We start from the raw sequence: 20,576 nt of genomic DNA on the forward strand, positions 1-20,576 counted from the left end.
TATCTGTCTATCTATCTCTCTATCTGTCTGTATCTGTCTGTCTGTCTGTCTGTCTGTCTGCCTGTCTGTCTATCTGCCTATATATCTGTCTGTCTGCCTGTCTGTCTATCTGCCTATCTATCTGTCTGTCTGTCTATCTGTCTGTCTTATTGTCTATCTGTCTGTCTATCTATCTATTTGTCTCTCTCTCTCTCTCTCTCTCTCTCTCTCTCTATCTGTCTGTCTATCTCTATCTGTCTGTCTGCCTGCCTGTCTCTCTCTCTCTCTCTCTCTCTCTCTCTATCTGTCTGTCTATCTCTATCTGTCTGTCTGCCTGCCTGTCTGTCTATCTCTCTCTCTCTCTCTCTCTCTCTCTCTCTCTCTCTCTCTCTCTCTCTCTCTCTCTATCTATCTTATAGTATATTCTGTTTGTCTCTCTGGCTGTCCTGTCAGTCATTCCACCGCCAGTCAACTGTGTGTTAACATGTCCCCTCACGCTGTATGTCAAACACATGCAGTTCCTATTGTTGCCACAGTGGTCTTCGGGGTGCTGTGTACCGGCGTTTATCTCGTTTACCGCAACTGGAGGAGGAACAGCACCAAAAGCATGAACTTCGACAACCCAGTCTACCGCAAAACCACAGGAGAGACGGAAGAGGACGAGATTCATATCGGTCGGACTGACGGGCTCGCTGGGCATCACCACCCTTACCCTGGACCCGTGGTCGGCATGACGCCAGTCGGCACCGGGACGTGCCCGCCATTCATCACTCTGCCTCTGGGGACTGGTTTACCAGACCCTTCCACTCACTGGTACACAGAGCAACCCACCATCTCTAGTACTAAGTGAAAAGGAGACGACATTAGAAATACTGTGACCGCAGAGAGCAGGACCGACATGTGGATGCCAAGCTATGCAGGAATAGCATTTTATCGAGCTGAATCATTCTTAACATGGCCAGGTTTTAAAGTGAGCTGCAGAATGCTGGAGTGCAAATACTTGGACTACAGGAAAGGGTTATCATTTCAGTCCCATATTCATCTGGTCCATTTTATCGTCATTTTATTGCTGGTTGGAACCACCAGGCCAAGCCTTTTCAAACCTCCATTATTTATATTTATCTTATAATCCTAGAGAAATCTAGCGCAGTTACTGGCATTAAATTTACTACTGAAATATTGTAACTAGTCTATTAGAGACTATCAATGTCCAGCACTTTAGCTAAAGCTGTAGAGAGAGAAAAAAAGGGATCCTAATTTCTAATTCTAATCTCTTATTGCTTTGTTTGATTTAGGCATAATGAATTAACCAAATAATTAAAAATGAATGAATCCATTTATTACAATTAAATGAAATATTTTAAATAATCATAAAGTACTTTTTATAGGCTTAATAAAAAAAATCTGATGCGATTACAAAAGTAACATTTCCAGATGTAGACCGTTGATGGTGACAAGCAATGCCACTGGAAAATGCAAACAAGCAATTTGTGTCATCTCTTATAATTATAGTAATGTTTAATATTGAAAAAAAATTATAAACCATTCATGAACTGTTTAAAAAATGTACAACATTTCTAAAAATCATTTACCTGTATCGCATACAAGTTTTATTTTAACAGTAATTGACCAGTAGCCTCATAGTTTAAAGTTAACATAAAATGAACATGGACTTATCTTTCCTATGTGTTTGGTCGTACCACGCACGACTCATCTCTGCATATTATTCCAAAGAAAAAATTATTTTGAACCAACTTTTGTTTTTGATTGACCCCCCCTTCAACCAACCACCTGTCATATGGAGACCACTCTTCATGATCCAATCAATTCCCAATGGATAAAATCAAGACCTGCCCTTTATTCCACATGAAATACTCAAATTTCATTTACAAATACGTCATATTATGAAAGTAAAATGGGCTGCAAATGTTGTTTCATGTTGAATTTAAAGTGCCCCTATTATGCTATTTTAAAGATTCATAAATTAGTTTTGGAGGTCTCCTACAATAGGTTTACACCATCCAAGGTCAAAAAACCATTACCTAATTTCTCAAAGAGTCTGAAATCGGTTATTTCGAAGAGTCAGTCTCTTTAAACTCCTCCTTACTGAGAGCTTACTCTGCTCTGGTTGGTCAGACGACCCAGTCTGTTGTCATTGGTCTACTCTGCTCTGATTGGTCAGATGGCCCAGTCTGTTGTCATTGGTCTACTCTACTCTGATTGGTCAGACGGCCCAGTCTGTTGTGATTGGTCTATTCTGCTCTGATTGGTCAGATGGCCCAGGCTGTTGTCATTGGTCTACTCTGCTCTGATTGGTCAGATGGCCCAGTCTGTTGTGATTGGTCTACTCTGCTCTGATTGGTCAGATGGCCCAGTCTGTTGTGATTGGTCTATTCTGCTCTGATTGGTCAGACAGCACTGGCTGTTGTGATTGGTCTATCGCTTACAGCGCATGTCGGAAACGAAACGCCTATTACCATAACTGAATTTCAGCTCTGGAGGCGTCCTCTGTTTGATAAACAGAGATACAAACAATAGCGTAGGTTTTTCATATCAATTCCAGCCGCGAATCCTTTTGAAGTGCATGCAGTGCATTTGAAGTGTATTCACAGCGCTGAAAACAGCGTCTTCTTGACATGTAGACAACACTAACCAAACTCTTCCAGACTACAGTCAGCTACAACTACAGTGTTTGTGGGCGGGTCAAAGTAGACGTCATTTGCGGGCAGCCAATGAAGACCATAGACTGGCACTATGCAAATTTGTTAGATTGTTACATAGGTTTGTAACAAGTGAGACTGGAAATACTGACAACTCGTTTCAGCAGTTCACAATCGATCATTTTTCTAGGAGACGATAACTTTATTTTCCGTCCACTTTGATCTTTAACACTTTGCAGACCTTTGACATTTACAAACAGCAATATTACACAGTGCATGAAAAGGAATATTCAAAAAAGCATAATAGGAGCACTTTAATGCTAATTTATAATAAAATATTCATTATTAACTTTGGCAAAATACATTTAAGATGGTCAAGTTAGAACCTAAGAACTATTAAAAAATGAGCTATAAACAAAGAAAGATATCAATACAAAATTTGATAATTTTTTTTGTCAGTTTCAGCAATATTATCCACTTTTTCTTGGTGTGTTTGCTTCATTCTTTCATTCAGAGACATTCTTTATTCATCACTCACTCGCATGCAAATGAAAAGCCATTGTCCTTGCAATTACGCGAGTGTGTGTTGAGGCTGCGGACCCGTGGGGCTCCACCGCACTGCAGCTACAACTTGGCAAGACACTGAAACTGGCAGAGCACGCTGGTTAGTGGAACAAACCCTATTGTAATCACACAGAGTCGGAATAGATGCTGTGAGGGTCAGAGCGAGTGCGCTACGCAGCGAGGTCTCATGTGGTTCACACCGAACGGCGTTTTGCTACACGTACACGAGCTGTAATTTCTGAAATGTCACAGTTTCACACGTCTGTTTCTGTTATTGGGGTTGTCGCATGCGGAACAGGTTTGCCGTGCCGCCCACTTGCATTCACTTTCATGTTGTTGTTTATCTCCTGAGTGGAGAAACGGGGAGAACATAAGCTGATAGTCCCCCCGAGGGTCTAGCAAAGCTACAGGCGCTGAGCTAAAGGTTACGTAAGCACTATGTTAACGTCTAAACACATTAGAATCACGTTAACGTTGGAGAAAAAGTATCTCAGACTGGCATATGTGCAGACAGCCTGCTCAGCAGATCCAGCGCTCATGCCTCACTGTAAGAGACGTGGCGACCTTTAATGACGCTCTGAAAGGCCATACATTCCAAATGCTGGACATTGATTCGTGCGGTTGTTTTTGACACAGGGGTTCCTCTGCGTTCTTCTGTCGTGTGCTGTGGGAATGTTTCGTTTTGTCTCAGGGAGATGGTAGAGAGAGGGATCGGATTACAGTTTATCAATTGGCATCGGAGATACAATGCATCCACTGTCGAGAAAAATTTTGAAAACATCAAATGCATCTTGATTGCCTTGCAGTGACATTATGTACAGCGGGTTGAAGCAGGATGTGATGCATAAAGAGTGGCTTTGGAAAGAGAGATTTCTTAGAGGGCTACATTGTCAATAACTGTTGAAATAGTAGATGAAATGAATCGGATTGTGTTCTAGTATTGTTGTCTAGGTCACGTTTCACCCTAAATGAAAAGAAAGATCATTTGCATATAGATTTTTTATATTTTTGAAAGATTGCTCTCTGATAAATCTGACAATATTATTACAATTTCAAATAACTGTTTTCTATTTGGATATATTTTAAAATGTAATTTATTCCTGTGATGCAAAGCTGAATTTTCAGCATCATTACTCCAGTCACATGATCCTTCAGAAATCACTCTATGATGATTTGCTGCTCAAAAAAACATTTCTGATTATTATCAGTGTTGAAAACAGTGGGAAATTGTGATAAATGTTTTTTTAAGGATTCGTTGATTTATTTGACACAGAAATGTTATGTCTTAATTTCTTTTTAAATATCATACTTACCTCGAACAAATACTATCATGATACATAAATTACACAAAATACACACAATTTTCATTGATTTCATACAGTAATAAGTAGATTGTCATGAGAATGAGAATTACCAGGGGCAAATGTGTTAATTTGTCAATGCAACAAATCTTAATAGTCCCTGGTTCTCTTTATTTAAAATCTAATTTTGTTATTTCTTTCTTTTGATTTTGTGGTGAAATATGACTTGGACATGTTCTTGTCAGGTTTCGTGAGATTCACTCACTGAGGCTTTTTTTCCCCCTTTATACTTTATATTATGAAGGTGTCTTGAGTGTTGTATACTTTGAATAGACAAAAGAACAGATTTTTTTTTTTCTCATTAGTGTGTGAAGTAAGATCAGCTGTTCATTCACAGATTCTGCATTCAGATGTTACCTCATTAATATGAAAGAGCATCGCTCTAGGATTTCAAATGAAGACTCCCTCATAAGAGAGGAGCATTAAATATCATGTATGTGTGTGGGGGGTGCGTGCGTGCGGGTGTGTGTGTGTGTGTGTGTGTGTGTGTGTGTGGATATTAATATGTAAATTCAGAGTGCATGTTTTTGTGGTGTGGAAGTTAAATCTGTGTGTAATGTGATTATGAAATGAGAAGTGTAAATATGTTTTCATACAAATACTTTTGATACACCTTTGTAAAAATGTATATAAGATTTTAGATAACAGTATTGCCTATGAACTAATTTATTTGGAATATATGATCATTGTTTTCTGATGGTAAAATATTATATTCTGCCAAAGTGTTTCTGTGCTGTTGGTATTATTCATTTTTGCTGTTAATATTTTTTTACTTTTCTTTGAATTTTCTTTATTTTTCCATTTTTAAATGTTCTTTAATGTAGAACATTTTAATTAAGTAGTTTTATTAAACGACATTGTTATTGCACTATATTTTGCAAACACAAAATTCAATCTTTTTTTCTTTCTTTTATTTGGTGCCTTGTTTTGTGATTTTTATGAACGCTGATTTGATTCTGTCTGATCTCCCACTGCATAAACTTTATTGTGGCATAATGTTCTCATTGTATTTCAAATGTTTCTCTTTATATGTCTCTATAAATTGGTATAAAAATTAATAAATAAAAAATCTGCTGCCATTTGGAGTTTCATTGAATTTTTTTATCTTTTCATAGTAAGAAATGATAAATAGCTACCCAAAGGTAGTGTTTTAATGCAGATCACATATTCTGATCGGTAATTAACGATTGAGCCCATATAGCCTAATTATCGCGACTTTTTCAAAGTGAAATGTCCAGTAAGTGGTGCTATAAACGTGTTCACTTTTCAACTGATGAATGTGAATCTGATGTTGCATTATGTTGGTTGTGTGTATTGCGGCAGTTCGTAAATGAAATGTTCAATAAGGCCGCATTTACACTGCAGGTCTTGATGCCCGATTCCGATTGGTTGACTATATCTAATTTTTTTGACGACCTAGCTGACATCTTTTAAAAGTGTCCCATATCCGATATCTGCATTTACACTATACACAGAGATGGTCTTATTATTGGCAGATATGAGGGTCTGTGGCTCTACCATTGGAAAAAGCGTAACGGCTAACTTGCATCACGTGTGTCTTGATGACCAATCACATTACATGTTGTCACTTCGTCTTGAGTCTCTCCATCATTGTTCGACTCCAGTTGAAACATAAAAGGCAGAACAGTTTCTGACATTTCAGCGCTTGTCTGCGTGAGGTAATCAGAGCGAAGCTCCGCCCTCTGTGCAGGGAGCAGCAGCTCATTTGCATTTAAAGGGACACACAAAACGACACGTTTTTGCTCACCCTCAAAAAGGGACAATTTTAACATGCTGTAAAAAATAATCTGTGAGGTATTTTGTGCTAAAACTTCACATACACACTCTGGGGACATCAGAGACTTATTTTACATCTTGTGAAAAGGGGCATTATACCACCCCTTTAAATGATAAGCTGTTTTCCCACAAAAGACGTTTATTCAGTGTAGTGAAGCCTCTCCTCCATTGACATCCATTAATAAAAAAAAAACCTCTTGTCTCCTTTTCTGCATACCAAAGCGTTAGCAAACGTTGCCTTTTTTCAGCGAAGGTTGCATGCTTGCCTTCAAGTGGCTTTGCTAGGCACTTGGCGAAACAACCCAATATTGACGAGGAAAAACTTGGGCCGAAAAGGAAGTTAAAATGGCACGATTTGCTATGGAAGCAGAAAAAATTATAATACAAGCTTTAAAGGTCAGCAAAATATTGAGTTTAGCCTTAGTCCTCCATTGCACCATTACTAAGAGTCATGTGATCACTGTTGGTGTCCACTTGAGTTGACGTCATTCGCCACCTTCACTTTTGACAATGACGGACTCGCATTTGCAGGGGAATATCCGATCTGTCCGATTACATGGCAGACGTAAATGCAAAATCCGATTCACATTAGACTTATTTCCACATGTGAATGAGGACTGAAACCAATCTGAGAATATCGTAATCCATGTGCTTTTTTACAGCTTCGTTTGTGGGTTATATCCGACCTGTGCCACATGGGAGGAAAAACATAGAATTGGGTCACTTATGTAATTGCGGCCTAAGAGGTGCTAAAGGTTAATGCTCTATCACGTTTGAAAAAAGCGTAGCACACACTCTAAACACGGCCCTGAACCAAGAGTGGTAACAAAAGCAAACGTCAGCTTAAAACACTGAAGCAACACTGACTGATGCAAGTCTTTAAGCTCTTTTATCGTGACTTGTGTTTCACAGGACCCATACCGGATGCTCCGTATTATAAGGGCAATGCTGTCTACCAGGTGAGCTACCGAAAAGCCAAACATATGTTGCTGGTTATGCAATACGAACGTCAAATGTTGGAAAAAAATTGTAGGGAGAATGACGTTTGGAGTTGCAAAAAACTGCCAGCAACATTATCGCAATCCTTCATTTTTATGCTTAATTTAAGATTCTGTTCTTTCTCAAACAAGACATATGGTGTTTAGTCTTCCATTCTAGGACACTATATCTTGTTGGACTGCCTCAGGAATTGTGTCGCTACAGTGAAAAGGGTTTGCTTTTTAACAATACCACTGTAGCTCAAAATATAATGCTGTGTTGTATATTAACAGCATTTACCCACTTGTACTGTATGCTTACCTTTTCCACAGTGACTTTATTCATATCTAGATGTACATGGTCAAGATGATTTACCGTACTGAGTCCTCTAGATAAGCAAACTATGTTACTTAAAAATGCCAGAAGGATCGCATTCAATTGTGTTCGTCTTAAATACACAGTCAACCACCCAAAGGATTTGACATGTTTTATTGAATAGTTTATTTCATTGACATATAATGACTAAAAATGAAACTGGGTTAATTACAAAACATTTTCCTGATCAGAGTGGTATACATGTCTTTAGATTTTACTGTCAGTTTTGAGACTGTTATATTTACATTGACAAGCTTTACATTAGCAAACTACTATTAATGTTATAAATTATAATATTGACATTTTATTGATTTTTTTTAGCAGTAGCTGTACATGAATGTTTAAATGACTGCGAGATCCACGTTAAGACACCTTGCATTTGTCTGAGCTCTTGGTTTCTGTGCGGGCTTTCAGAAGGTCTGCTATCTCTGTATGAGAGGCTTGTGTTGCCAGAGATAACGCACTGCGACCAGCCTAGAGACAAAACACAGATGTATGAATATGATAGATGACAATGCATGAGATTTACTCAAATCTAAACAGCATGTGGATATCGTTATGTATTTAGTCTTTATCAAAAAATGATTTGAACCACATTTGCTACTGATGTTACCAATTGACATCAGTGGTAAATGCGGTTGAAATCATTTCCCCCCCTTTACGTGTGTGTGTGTGTGTGTGTGTGGTAATTATTCATCATTCCCTGAATGTCATATGGGCGAATTGAACAGGTGGACATTATACAGGAAACTTCTGCTTGAAAAATCTCAGGAAGTCTTTACAGCACCTGCTCTGTTTTAGAGGATTTATTAGTTCTCAGAGCAGATCTTCAGTTGTGTTGATGTGACACAGATGCGACTTGACTAGCATGCTAGTTTCAGCTGTGGACTTTACAGATTTCATTTAATCATGCATTCACATTATCTCACTTTCTTTTTCTTTCTCATTCTCTGATATAGAGGCGAGCTAACACAGAAAGTGATTAGACCAACACCTTATTCCTGAGATGTCTTTCACATATACTTTCTGTTGCTGTTTTGAAGAGTGAGGCTGACATCATGTTAAAATGAAATGACCGTTTCTGGAGTTCAGAGTCAGGTTTGTGTCCAGTAGGTGGCGCAGTTTTTTACAGTTCAGCTGCCTGGCAGAAACGGCTCTGCCAACCCACACTGAACATACTCTACAAAGTTTCATTGTTTTCTTTTTCACCAAAATATTAAAGACAGACAAAAGCAGCATTTTTATGAAATTTAGGGACAGCCCTGTGCCTCAGATGATGATTCCACAGCCAATCATATTGACTGAATCGTGTTTGTAATGCCCTTACATGGGAAGTCAAGCCATCATGGAGGGTTTAAAAGCAATAAAGTGCAGCTTGTATTTTTGTTACAGTGCATAAACTCATTTTTGATGAAAAATTTGCTCACTTCTGTATATTACAAAATATTAATATGCATTCATGTGCAGGTAAATGGGGGAAGCAACATTAAAATGTGCATTCTAAAATGACTTCAAAAGTAATTTGACAATGTAAAGATCTAATGTATGTGTAAATATGACAAATATATAAAGCCTGACATTAAAAATGGAATAAGCACCTACTGTGCCTAATAAATATCATTCAGAAGAGAAAAACTTTTTCTAGCCGTAAATTAAACAATTGTATAAAGCTATTCATTTGCATGAAAGAATTATTATAGCAATAATATAAGCATTCCCTTGTATGCCTGCATATGACAAGAAAGATATTATGACTATGAATTAACAATTCCTTCTCAAGACAACTGTTAGATGAACGTCTAGTTTGGTGTTTTTATTTTCTGTTAAAGTTTGGGCTAGCTAGCGTGCAAGACAAATTACCTTGTCTTTTAAATTGACATTGCAGTTTGCTTCCTCCACCAAAACGCGCACAATGTTGACGTTTCCCCGATCACAGGCGCTGATCAGTGGAGTGGTTCCTGCGTGATCCTGGGCATTAGGATCCGCTCCCTGTTCTAGCAGGAGACGCACCATCGGGACACGTCCGTGTCTTACTGCCAAGTGGAGGGCTGTTTGTCCGACCTAAAGACATTTATTTAGAACAGAAGCAAACACATCCATCTTTTGAAACATTACAGAAAATGCCAAATCTTATGCAAACATTTCCAACAAATCATTTGATATAAAGTGCACACTGTGCCATCTGGCTGGCAACACCATCACCTGGCCAACACAGGCGTTGACGTCACCAAGCTCCATCAGCTGCTGGACCACTTTCATGTCTCCTGGTGTTTCTACGGCTGTCAAGGAGGCCAGCATGATAGCGGTGTAGCCAGACTTGTTTCTCAGGTCCACTTCACATACACCTAAGTTTAAGCAATCACAGTAAGTGTCTATTAGATTAGGTTAGGGTTTATACTCTTTATAAATATTGACACTTTTTGTACTATACTGTAAAGTTTAAATTGAACCCTTCTTCAATTTGCATTACTAAAACTTTATTTTAACACATTCTGTTGATTATAAGTACCTTTGCAACTACATGTCAACTAATTAGAGTATTAGTAGACTGTCTGCTTAACATCTGTTAACACTTTATTGTGATGCTCCTCCAACAGACATTCTACTGACAATAAGTAGCTTTGCAACTACATGTAAACTTATTCTAACCCAGTCTACTAATACTCTACTGACACTCTAATGAGAGTTGTAGGTGCTATGGTACTTATAGGCTAGTCAACATAATATGTTAAAAGCACCATCAAAATAAAGTGAAACCAAAAAATAAAGCTGGAAAGTGGACAACCTCAAGGTGAATTTTCAAACAAAGTTGTGTATGGACAGAGTAGCTCTGCTTTAAGCGCTAGTGAGCTGCCTTCCTGTCTACCGCATTTCTAAGGCAATTAAAGGGGACTCCACAAGTGACTCATTCGGAACATGTGCACCACACTAAAAATACAGCACTACTTACAAGAAGCACTAAAGAGACTAAACCGACAATTGATTTATTGAGTTTGACGTTGGCATATTGCTATATGCAGAGCATAAAAAGACAGCACATACTATAATCCATTGACCAAGATGAAATTAAGCCCATATATGTGTACATAGATGCCACATTTGACCGCTCCAGACACGTCAGCTTGCCTGCCATCTTGGAACGGTCAGCGTGTCGTTACTCACAGTAAGAATCAATGATGCCACAACATTGCGCAGCTTCTGGTTGTGAAACTCTCAAAGAAATGGGATAACCTTTCACAGGTGAGAATGTGTTGGTTTGTGTTTTTATATGTATTAACACAATATTACAAGTTTTTACTATGGTACTTTTGAATGTTTTTGCTTTGGTAACTTTTTAATGCCGTGTTAGCTGATACCTCCGTCTTGTATTGTAGTTTATCAAAATCATCTGCTGAAGTCTATTTCATATATAGATATTCATGTATCTAACTATGGTTGCAGACGTTCAGTCAACTTGCTCTCGAATGTGACAAATAAGGAATCTATGTATACATATCTATGGTAAAGCCAATCCGGAAATTAGCATTATTCTAGTTCCCTCTACAAAATGGCAATAGTATTTTTCAGTTGGCTTTTAGATTTTTGCTGATCACTGTAAAAACAGTGAATGTGACCCTTCCCACTGAAGTATATTTTGCTTTCATTATCTTTAAGTGATTCTATAATGTAATTTTCTACATCACAATGAAATACTTGTTTTAAAACATTGATTTCCAAGTAGTTAAAAAAGGAGACAAAAAAACAGTGAACATATTACCACTTACCTGTGTCTAAAAGGACTTTTACGATGCTGAAGTTACAATTAGACACGCTATAATGCAGGGCAGTGTTCCCATTGTCATCCAACATGTTGACCAAGAACTGAAGGACTGTAGGTGTTCGTGAATTAACCTCACTGAGATACAAAGCAACAATATCGGGACATGCCCCCTCTTCAGCAGAGACATGAAACCATTGCTGGAACACAACAGTGAGAGCCTTGCTCTGAAAATCAGCAAAGAAGAAGACCAGAACTGAAGTTAGCACTCAAAAGAGGGATACAACAATAGCAACAAACAAAACAACAGAATCCTTTTCAAGCATATAGGACTGAGAGGATTGAAAAACTTTAACTGGCAGTCTTGGCAGAGTCAATGTTACCAAAGGAAGTAAATATTCATTTTCACACCTGGCTCGTTTGGAGTGTTTGTTTCGGAACCTGGTACATTTCCCTCCTTAGTTCGGTTCGTTTAGGCATGTATGAACAAAGCAATCGCGCTCGGACCCACACCAAAAAGAACGCCTAAACAAAGGTGGTCTCGAACTCAGGAGCGGTTGGCTTGTGGTGAGGAAGCAATCCCACCCAACATACCAATGAATGTACAGAATCACAATGTACAGTATGAATGAAAAGCAATAGTTTGTTTTGCTAATGCCTCTCAAAATGAATTGTGGGTTAACTTATAGCAAAGACGAAGTGAAATGCCTGATTGAAATTTGGTCAGATTAACATATTTTAAAACAACTGTCCAAAACGTATAAAAATAACAACGTTTACAAGGTGTTTAGCTAGAGTCTCAAGAGATGGGCTTTAATCGCTCAATGGAACAGTTCAGCACAACGACGGAGCTGATGGATGATGAGCGGAATGCACACAGATGTGCACAAAGATGCACTTTGACTAATGAGAGGATAGTTTACTCGCACAAGACTTGTATTAACAAATTTTGGTCCATTTAGAAATGTTGCCTTGTGAAAGAGAACAGAACCAAGAAGAAATTGCAACACTGTAACAATTTGAATCCCTGTTTCGGATCAAAGGAAATGATCTACAGGCCTGAAAACACCCAAGGGTTTGATGGTTCATGTCTCATTCCCTGCAGGGATTGGACCAGAAAACTTTCAGTTACTAGCTTTAAGTTATTACACACCACTGCCCAAAATAGGTCAATAAGTTGGGAATATTAAATATAAACTAGTTAGTTTGAATATTACCGTTTCGTCATCAGGTTCTGACACTTTATCCATATGGTCTTTAAGGAAACAACATGCCTCTATGAAATCTTTATTAACAGCTTCCCTAGAAAACAAAACAAGTTGTTTTCCATTTGTGTTTAAAATGTATAAGAAAGCTACTGAAAGATATTGTTGTAATATCTAAAGATGAATTCAGTTGCGCTCACCTGTTTGTTTTAATTGCCAGGGATTTCTGATCCGAATCCACTCTCAAACAATCGGGATCCTTCCTCTCTTCCTCTATCTGATCCTCTAGAGCTCTTCCCTGACTTATTTGCTTGTGCAGATCGTCTTCTTTTGTGGTCTCTACATATACGACATCTTCTGTAGGTTTGAATTCTGAATTTTTACTTTTAAGTGTCTGCACACTGGAGTCCATTGTCCATGTGGTCCATAGTTTGCCTTCCTCCTGTGTCGTATTCTTGTTGAGGTCAGAATCCACTTCTGTATGCTCTTGTAGTTTGATTGCATTACTTACTCCCTCTGTCTCCACACTCCCACTTCAGAAAGTTGAAGGTCAAAGAGCATTAGTTTTCTGCAGTTACTGTTTTAGTGAATTAGTCTGTAAAAAAAAGTGCACAATGTGGGGATATGTATTTACCTTTCTCTTGTGCTGACTTTACACAAATGTTCTGTCTTGGGGTTCTCTTTCACAACTGGAAGAATTTCCTTCATTTTATAGTCTTGAAATTCACAGAAAGGCCACAAAAGATAAAAATGCATTATATACATTTTTAATAACGTCATATATTGGCAAGAATATTTTTGTACTATACACAGTCAGAAAAAAGAGCATGTAGAGCAGCGTATCACTAGGACAGTACCCTCAACAAATCAACATTTTTAGCTTCAACCCCTGAAGGTTGCATATTATTACCTTTTGAGAGCAATGCCCCAGTGACAAGCTGTTATATCCTTAGAGGTACGACTAAGTGTAGAGTCATACCTGGTTGAGAAACATCCCCAGAAGGAAACACATAGAGGGATAGAAGCGTGACTAAAGTTGCTAACTGCTCTTGAATGGTGCAGACCCTTGGCGGCAAATGATCGAAAGACATTTGTCCTGATGAGTCGCCTTTGCAAAGGCATTCCCACTGCTCCTGAAGGAGCTCTTGCAATCTTTTCACATGGTGCTCCATGTCTGCATGTGATACTGGAGGTTGATCCAGAACTTGAGGGGGGATTCCCTCCTCTGTTGGCATCTCTTGCTCACTTATTAGTGGTTCCTGCAATTCTACCACAGGTTCAAGATTGTGTTTACTTGCTAAGAAGATCTCAGATGAAATCTCCCTGGCCAGTGTGTGCCCAATTACAGGCTGTATAGTCAACTGCTTAATCTTCTCATCTTTGAAATGACTCGCCTCTACTTGCTGCTTCAGAAGAGTTCTTGTCTTATCCAGCTCTACCTCCAGTTCATGAAGTTTCTGTTCCAACAAAACAACTTTCCTCTGGAGAGTTTCAGTGAGGGACTTGGTTTTGTCTCCATTATCTAAGAGATCCTTTTCTCGTGAGACTGTCTTATGTCTTTCTATCTCTGGAAGAATTCTAGTTGAAGGCATTGCAACTGCATCAACTTGTTCAGAAGAAGCCTTGACATTTTCCTCAAGCCGGTCATATTCTCGATTCATCCAGTCATCACTTGCTTTGTCTTGATTTTCTCTGGCAGAAGAGGGACTGCCCCAGTTATTTATGTGTAGAGAAGCAGTAGGAACATTCAGTGGCCCAGTGGTTTTGTTTTGGGAATGTGACTGGACTAAAAGCCTCTCTCGCTCCTCCTGCAAAATACATATCTGAGCTTTGAGCTCAGGAATGACTCTGATCTCCTCTTCCAATTCCCCAACTCGTTCAAGTGCTGCAGTGAGCCGCTGGAGGGTCCCATTTGCCCTACCCATCCTGCTGTCGGATGTATGAAATACATCTTCAGAGGAACCATTTTCCCGCATTAGATATTCCTTGGGGCTGCTGGGGCTAGTTGGACCATCGGTTGACTCAGAGTGTTTTCTCAGTAAAACAGTCAAGGGTAAACTGGAGGCTCTCAAGAGATTTGGCCTGACATAATGTCCTAAAGGCTGCTCATCAAAAGCCTGAATATCAGCATCCATCTCTGCAGATGTGAAGGACTTGTAGATGGGCTCTCTCCTCCTGGCATAGCCAGCAGACACACTGTCACTAGATCGAAACTCAAAATGTTGTTGAGAGTCTCCTAGTTTGGTTTTGGGCCATAAAGTACTGATGGAGCTCCACTCTGGAGTTCTGCACCCATAACCTGGAAGGCTTAAGTTACGTGACAGGGCACCATTATTTCGCCCTCTTTGCCTTCGCTGCATTGGCACCCTCCTAATGGTGTTGCCCTTCTCAATGTCATCCACATATTTAAGGAAGTCCAGGTCCAGATGGAATCCATAGGGCGTCTCTACAGAATAGGAAGGTGGTCTTCTTTGGCTCCCATTCTCTTTTGGAGAGATGCCATTCGCTAAAAGAAAAACACAAAGGTGTGTTGTAGAAGTGATGCACAGTATCCAAATTGCTCCAAATTTATTCAGATCATTGGAAATGTTACGACTTAACAAAAACTGGGTGATTCATACCTTTTTGGGTATCCATTGTTCTTAGCATAAGTCTGTCTTCAGCTTCATGTGGCTTTTGGGTTTGTGTCTCTTACCCCCTGAGGACAAAGATACATTTCTGTTACTTTTGATGTTTAATTTAACAGAATCAAGCGCTTCTGAATGTTGGGAACACAAGTTGAGGTGAGAGTAGGTTGTGCATTAGTATTCAGCAGATTTACAGAGCCAGTCTCTTTCTTGTTTGTCTCTCTCCTCATCTCTCTCTTTGACCACGCAGCACTTTCAAGGCACCACAGAAGCAGCCACAGCCTAAACAATGTGAGCTATGCAGTAAACACACAAACAGCTGAGACCAAACACTTCCACTGGCTCACATACACACAGACAACCACAGATGCACTCCTTGGCATAGCTCACACGTGTTGAAGAAATACATCTTATCAAAAATTGCAGCCGTCCGTCCTTCATACCTGTCTGTCCCACCATTCTACTCTATCGATAGAGATAAGCCAGACAAGCACAGAAATATGGGCTAATCTTTTTTTGGTTGTGAGATACCTCAGTTCCCGCTAAGGCAAACTGATCTGAAAGAACTGATATAACAAGCAAGGTATATGGGCACTGTCAGAAAAAAAAAAAAAAATGCATTGCTGAGACTGTCTTCTGCTGACAGGAAAATGGGGCTGCAGGATTCTTGCCTGAAACACACTCATAGAAAGTTTCCTGACAAATGTTTCCTGTATCCTGAAAATCCATAAATAGCCAGTAAGCCGGGGGTGTTCAATCCTGCTCCTGGAGGGCCACCTTCCAGCAGAGTTTATCTCTAGCCCTAATTAAACACACCTGAACCAGTAAATCAAGGTCTTCGGTATCACTAAAAACTTCCAGATAGTTGTATTTGAGGTCAACTCTGCATTACAGACAGCCTCTATGAGCAAGAATGGACACACATTTTTAACATAAACAAGTATGTGCACATTTACTTAAGACACACATACAGTGTCATGGCCCCAGCATCACCTCTACTAGTGATGTGCCCGATGCCGAATACCTTATTCAGAAAGGCATGATCATATCTTCAAAACAAACAAATTCTACAGAATAAAAGGAGAAATATTCAGCAGACCCATTCAATCCTTATGTTTGCTGGATAACAGGTTAGCTAGGAGTATAGCATAGGATGAGATTATACATAAACCTCTAAAATCACTATGCAAAAATGAGAGTGTGGAGTGAATGATTGTAAACTTTATGAATTAAATGAGCAAAGTGTGATCGCAAAACTAATAGCCACATTGCTACGTCTCAACCAGAGCTTTTACAAGAGTGATATCAACTAAACTACTACATCTTACACATTTTCTACTACTTGATATGCTTATTTAAATGTTGTACCATATGATATTTTTCTGTCTCACTCTCAGTCTCACAAATGTATTGTTCAGATTTGCATACAAATCACTGGACACTGGATGTGTAAAGACACAGAATTTGATGTTAATGCCCCCTTGAGTACTTGTGTAGAGTATATTTCTGGCCTGAAATTTTATTTGCACCACTATTACAAAAAACTGTAATATAAATACTAAATCATTATGAGTGCTGGTAATTGTTTCTAGCATACAACCAGCTTTCATGCAGAATCTTAATTCAGCTACTGTTATAGATTTGGGATTTACTTGGTCACTTTCACAATGTAGTCTGTGTTCACTGAGTACAGCACACTCCATTTCACAGTAATGATTATTGTTCACTTTCCTTTTTTGCCGCACACAGGGAAAAAAATATCCCTCCTCTCATTAAATGCATTTCTCTCCACAGCATTCTTTCTTACACCACAAATTGGATTGAAACTCATGACAAACTAAAAACTGCTACCGCTGTAAGAACAAAATTTGAAACACAGTGTCCTCTTAAAGGAATGGACAATTTCAGGTTTTAGGTCAGGCTTGGAGGATGGAAAAAAAAAAGAAGACCAAACTGGAAACTTAACATTTCCTCCAAAGAGTTTCAAACTAGTCGGCTAAAACTTGAAGTTTTTACTTCATAAACAGGGAAACTTTGCTGCACAATCCATAAATTATAAATGACTGTGTGGCTTTTCTCTTCTCACTAAAAAGGTGTCAGATGACACTACCTGTTCTCTGTTTCTTCTCTGAATAGCAAATGTTATGCTAGCTGTGTTTTGACATGCTCCTTTAACAACTCAAGTGGGCCTGATTCACTTTTACATAAAACAGACTGCTGGTCCTGCACACTTTCTCACTCACTCACATTTATAACACACACAATAGACAGACGTTTCACTCTTCCTGTTTGGCCCTGTAAGTGGTGTGGTTTCCTTGGCTCAGATCCTCATTCTTTCTCCTCTGTTTGGAGTTGGCTGGAGGACTGAAGCCAGAGATCGGTTCTCCTGCTCTCTGACCCCCATCACCCTTTCACTTTATGTTGAAGAGTCTCTGCTACTGGAGAATGACTACTGTGAGAAAAGACACACTCTATCTATCTATCTATCTATCTATCTATCTATCTATCTATCTATCTATCTATCTATCTATCTATCTATCTATCTATCTATCTATCTGTCTGTCTGTCTGTCTGTCTGTCTGTCTGTTCCATCTTTATTCCCGATTTTGTCCACAGTATTTGGACCATGTCGACAATCTTGGCTCTTTGCCAACAGCAATATGCACACGCACACCAGTTACACGAGAAGACGTGTGTGCAGCAAAGTAAATTCAGACTCACTGTATAATCAAACACACGTGAAACATTCAGCACGAAGCGTCTGAGAAAAATTCAAAAATAGTCTTTTCAAGTCACTTTCTGAGACCTCTTGTCACACAAACTAAGCAATCCAGGACGTCTCTCTATTGTTTTAGCGAAACAATCACTTCATCAGATTTGAGATTTGGACTTCCTGAGAATTTGTTTGTGCAAAATGAACAGATTACATGTAGGCTATCTTGTGAAGTCAAAACGACACACCCGAATTACACTAAAAACTTTTTCTTTCTTTTTTGCAATATTCTAATAGAGTAAAAAAAAAGAAAAAGAAAAGTAAATTAGTGGACATCCAGAGTTAAATGAAATAAACTTTTGCTCAAACTCTTTGACTCTACGGTAACACTTTAGTTTAGGGTCCAATTCTTATTATTAACTTTGCTTATTGGCATGTATAGATATTGGCTGTTTATTAATACTTATCAAGCAAATATTAATGCCTTATTCTGCATGATCGTATCTCTTAATCCTACCCAATACTTAAACTTAACAACTTCCTTACTAACTATTAATAACCAGTGACTAAGAGTTAATTGAGGCACAAGTAATAGTTAATAGTAAGAATTGGACCCTAATCTAAAGTGTGTCCGACTTTACTTCTCTGAGTTCTTTATTTATACATTGAGACATAATTAAATCTGTATTTTAGGGCTGTATCTTACCTTAAATATCACAGGTTTGGCATTGTGTCTTCTCCGTGCTGAAGTGTAGCCTGTTCACCTCTTCACTTTTCTCCTTCATCTGAGAGGCTTCAGAGGGGAAGGCAGACCAAAGACATTCAAGCAATGCCAATGTAAAATTCTTGCAAAACATAAGCAGTGTTATTGTGTGTGGAACAGGAGGTGGGATGTAGGCACTCGGGCCTTTCATGGCTCCGCCCTCTCCAATCAGAGCGAGTGGGTGGGAGGCAATCTACATAATTCCTCCAATGAAAGAAAGAGGGCGGGATTAACAACTGAGAGGTGGGCGGGGCTTTGTGCATAACTGCAACTGAGGGATGTTTCTCAAAACAGGATTCATGTGATGGCAGGGGGCCCGAGATTACTTGAAGAGGACTGGGGCACTCACAAAACTATTCCCACATGAAACTGGGTGAAAGAGGACCCCAAAGTAACCTGTCAGAATCTCAGAGCACACACACACACGCCCACCCACACACTTTAAGTGTAATTCAATCCACTGTAACTTAGTGCTCACCATCCATTATAATCATGAAAATAGTTCAGGGCTTTTTTATGAGTACAGGGCACAGAGTGTTTGAGGCTCCCTCAGGACATGCCATTCATTCTTTATGTATCTCCTTTCTCCTCTGGTCTTCTTTTTAATAGTATTATTGTAGATTTTCAACATCAGCATCAACCAGGCGGTGCTTATTGATCAGAAAACAAGGCTGACTACTTTTACAACTGATTAAAAAGCTGAAAAGGAATGTCCTTTTTTTCCCTTTTAGTTTCCCATGTGAAGTATAGCATAGCCTACTTATAAAAAGAGTACTTATTATAGAAACAACATACTTTAAACGAATATACTTGTGCAAACTGAATGTAATGTTTTCAGACACTTGATTGCTTGTTAGTTACAATTAAATAAAATATATTATAATTTAAAGATATATTACATGCATTAGTGGATTTTGACCCAGTTATGTAGGACTTAAGTATATGTGTAATTTCATAATTACTTTACTAATTTTAATCAAGCACTTTACACTTAACACACACTTAGTATGTTAGTCAACACATCAAAATAAATGTACTTTAAAGCATGATAAAAGATTATTAAAACAATGGTTTAAAATGTACTTTAAAGTAAAACTTTTAATTTGACATTATTACAAAGTACACTTTTTAAAAGTGCAGTGCATAAAAAACACTTTTTGATTACAATTTGATGGTTTGCATGCTTGTGGCTCTATGCTCTATACAGTATATAATGTGTAAAGTCACTTGGTGGAGCTAACTATGAAAATTACAGGAACAATCTAACAGTTTGACTAACATGCAATGTGGGACATAAAACAGCCACAAGAAAATGCATGGCTTGCATGTGACACCCACCAAACAGAATGACTTCAGTCATCTGAGGTGGTCCTGCATGAGTGATGGGAACAAGCATGCATAGCTAGACTTCCACAACTCAGTGACAAAAGAAACATGCAGGTCCACTTTCCTTTTGCTGCCAATAGCAGCCAGTTGCTTTTGTCAGTTTGTCGTTCTTGACACATTTTTTTTATTTTTAAAGACCTAACACTGTTTACACTGTGTGAAGCAAAACACATTTTAAATTAAAATATTGTTATTTGTTCATCAGAATATCAGACAAATTGCAAGTCTCTGTTCATCACCATCTACGTTTGATTGGGTTATATAGCAGAAGAAAACAATTCTTAAATTGAGATTGTTTATAATACAACTTAGTTTTTTTTCCTACAGTTTTGTCCCCTAAAATCATCCCGCATTTTTTGCTCAACCTTATGTTATGACTTCCCAACTTTAAAACAATGATATATTTAGACA

At 38.6% G+C, this 20,576-nt stretch overlaps 2 protein-coding genes across 2 annotated transcripts in view; one reads left to right on the top strand and one right to left on the bottom strand.

The window, feature by feature from the left end:
• Nucleotides 1–6,496, top strand: part of LOC309501629 (low-density lipoprotein receptor-related protein 8-like) — an 86,608-nt gene extending 80,112 nt beyond the window's left edge. The window contains exon 18 of the mRNA XM_082173777.1: nt 498–6,496. Within this exon, the coding sequence (XP_082029903.1) occupies nt 498–829 (332 nt within the window). The 3' untranslated portion in view covers nt 830–6,496. The remainder of the gene's footprint in view (nt 1–497) is intronic.
• Nucleotides 6,497–7,811: 1,315 nt separating this feature from the next.
• On the bottom strand, nt 7,812–18,881 carry LOC309501632 (KN motif and ankyrin repeat domain-containing protein 4-like). The gene is made up of 10 exons (XM_082173781.1): nt 18,723–18,881; nt 15,298–15,374; nt 13,656–15,182; nt 13,311–13,392; nt 12,877–13,209; nt 12,689–12,773; nt 11,479–11,698; nt 9,917–10,059; nt 9,575–9,775; nt 7,812–8,188 (listed from the first exon to the last, which is right to left on the bottom strand). Exons 2-10 carry the CDS (start codon nt 15,323–15,325, stop codon nt 8,078–8,080), a joined length of 2,730 nt encoding a protein of 909 aa, XP_082029907.1. The 5' UTR covers nt 15,326–15,374; nt 18,723–18,881; the 3' UTR covers nt 7,812–8,077.
• Nucleotides 18,882–20,576: the final 1,695 nt, after the last annotated feature.

This window comes from Leuciscus leuciscus, assembly GCF_965113295.1.
Source record: "Leuciscus leuciscus genome assembly, chromosome: 6".
Taxonomy (NCBI): Eukaryota; Metazoa; Chordata; class Actinopteri; order Cypriniformes; family Leuciscidae; genus Leuciscus; species Leuciscus leuciscus.

Bases quoted from the DNA above. Each gene is read 5' to 3' on its own strand.
- LOC309501632 (XM_082173781.1), bottom strand. From the start codon at position 15,325: ATGCTAAGAACAATGGATACCCAAAAAG. The intron at 13,210-13,310 runs GTAAATACATAT...AACTTTCTGAAG, and splicing joins AAAGTCAGCACAAGAGAAAG to TGGGAGTGTGGAGACAGAGG. The intron at 12,774-12,876 runs GTGAGCGCAACT...TTTGTTTTCTAG, and splicing joins CTGGCAATTAAAACAAACAG to GGAAGCTGTTAATAAAGATT.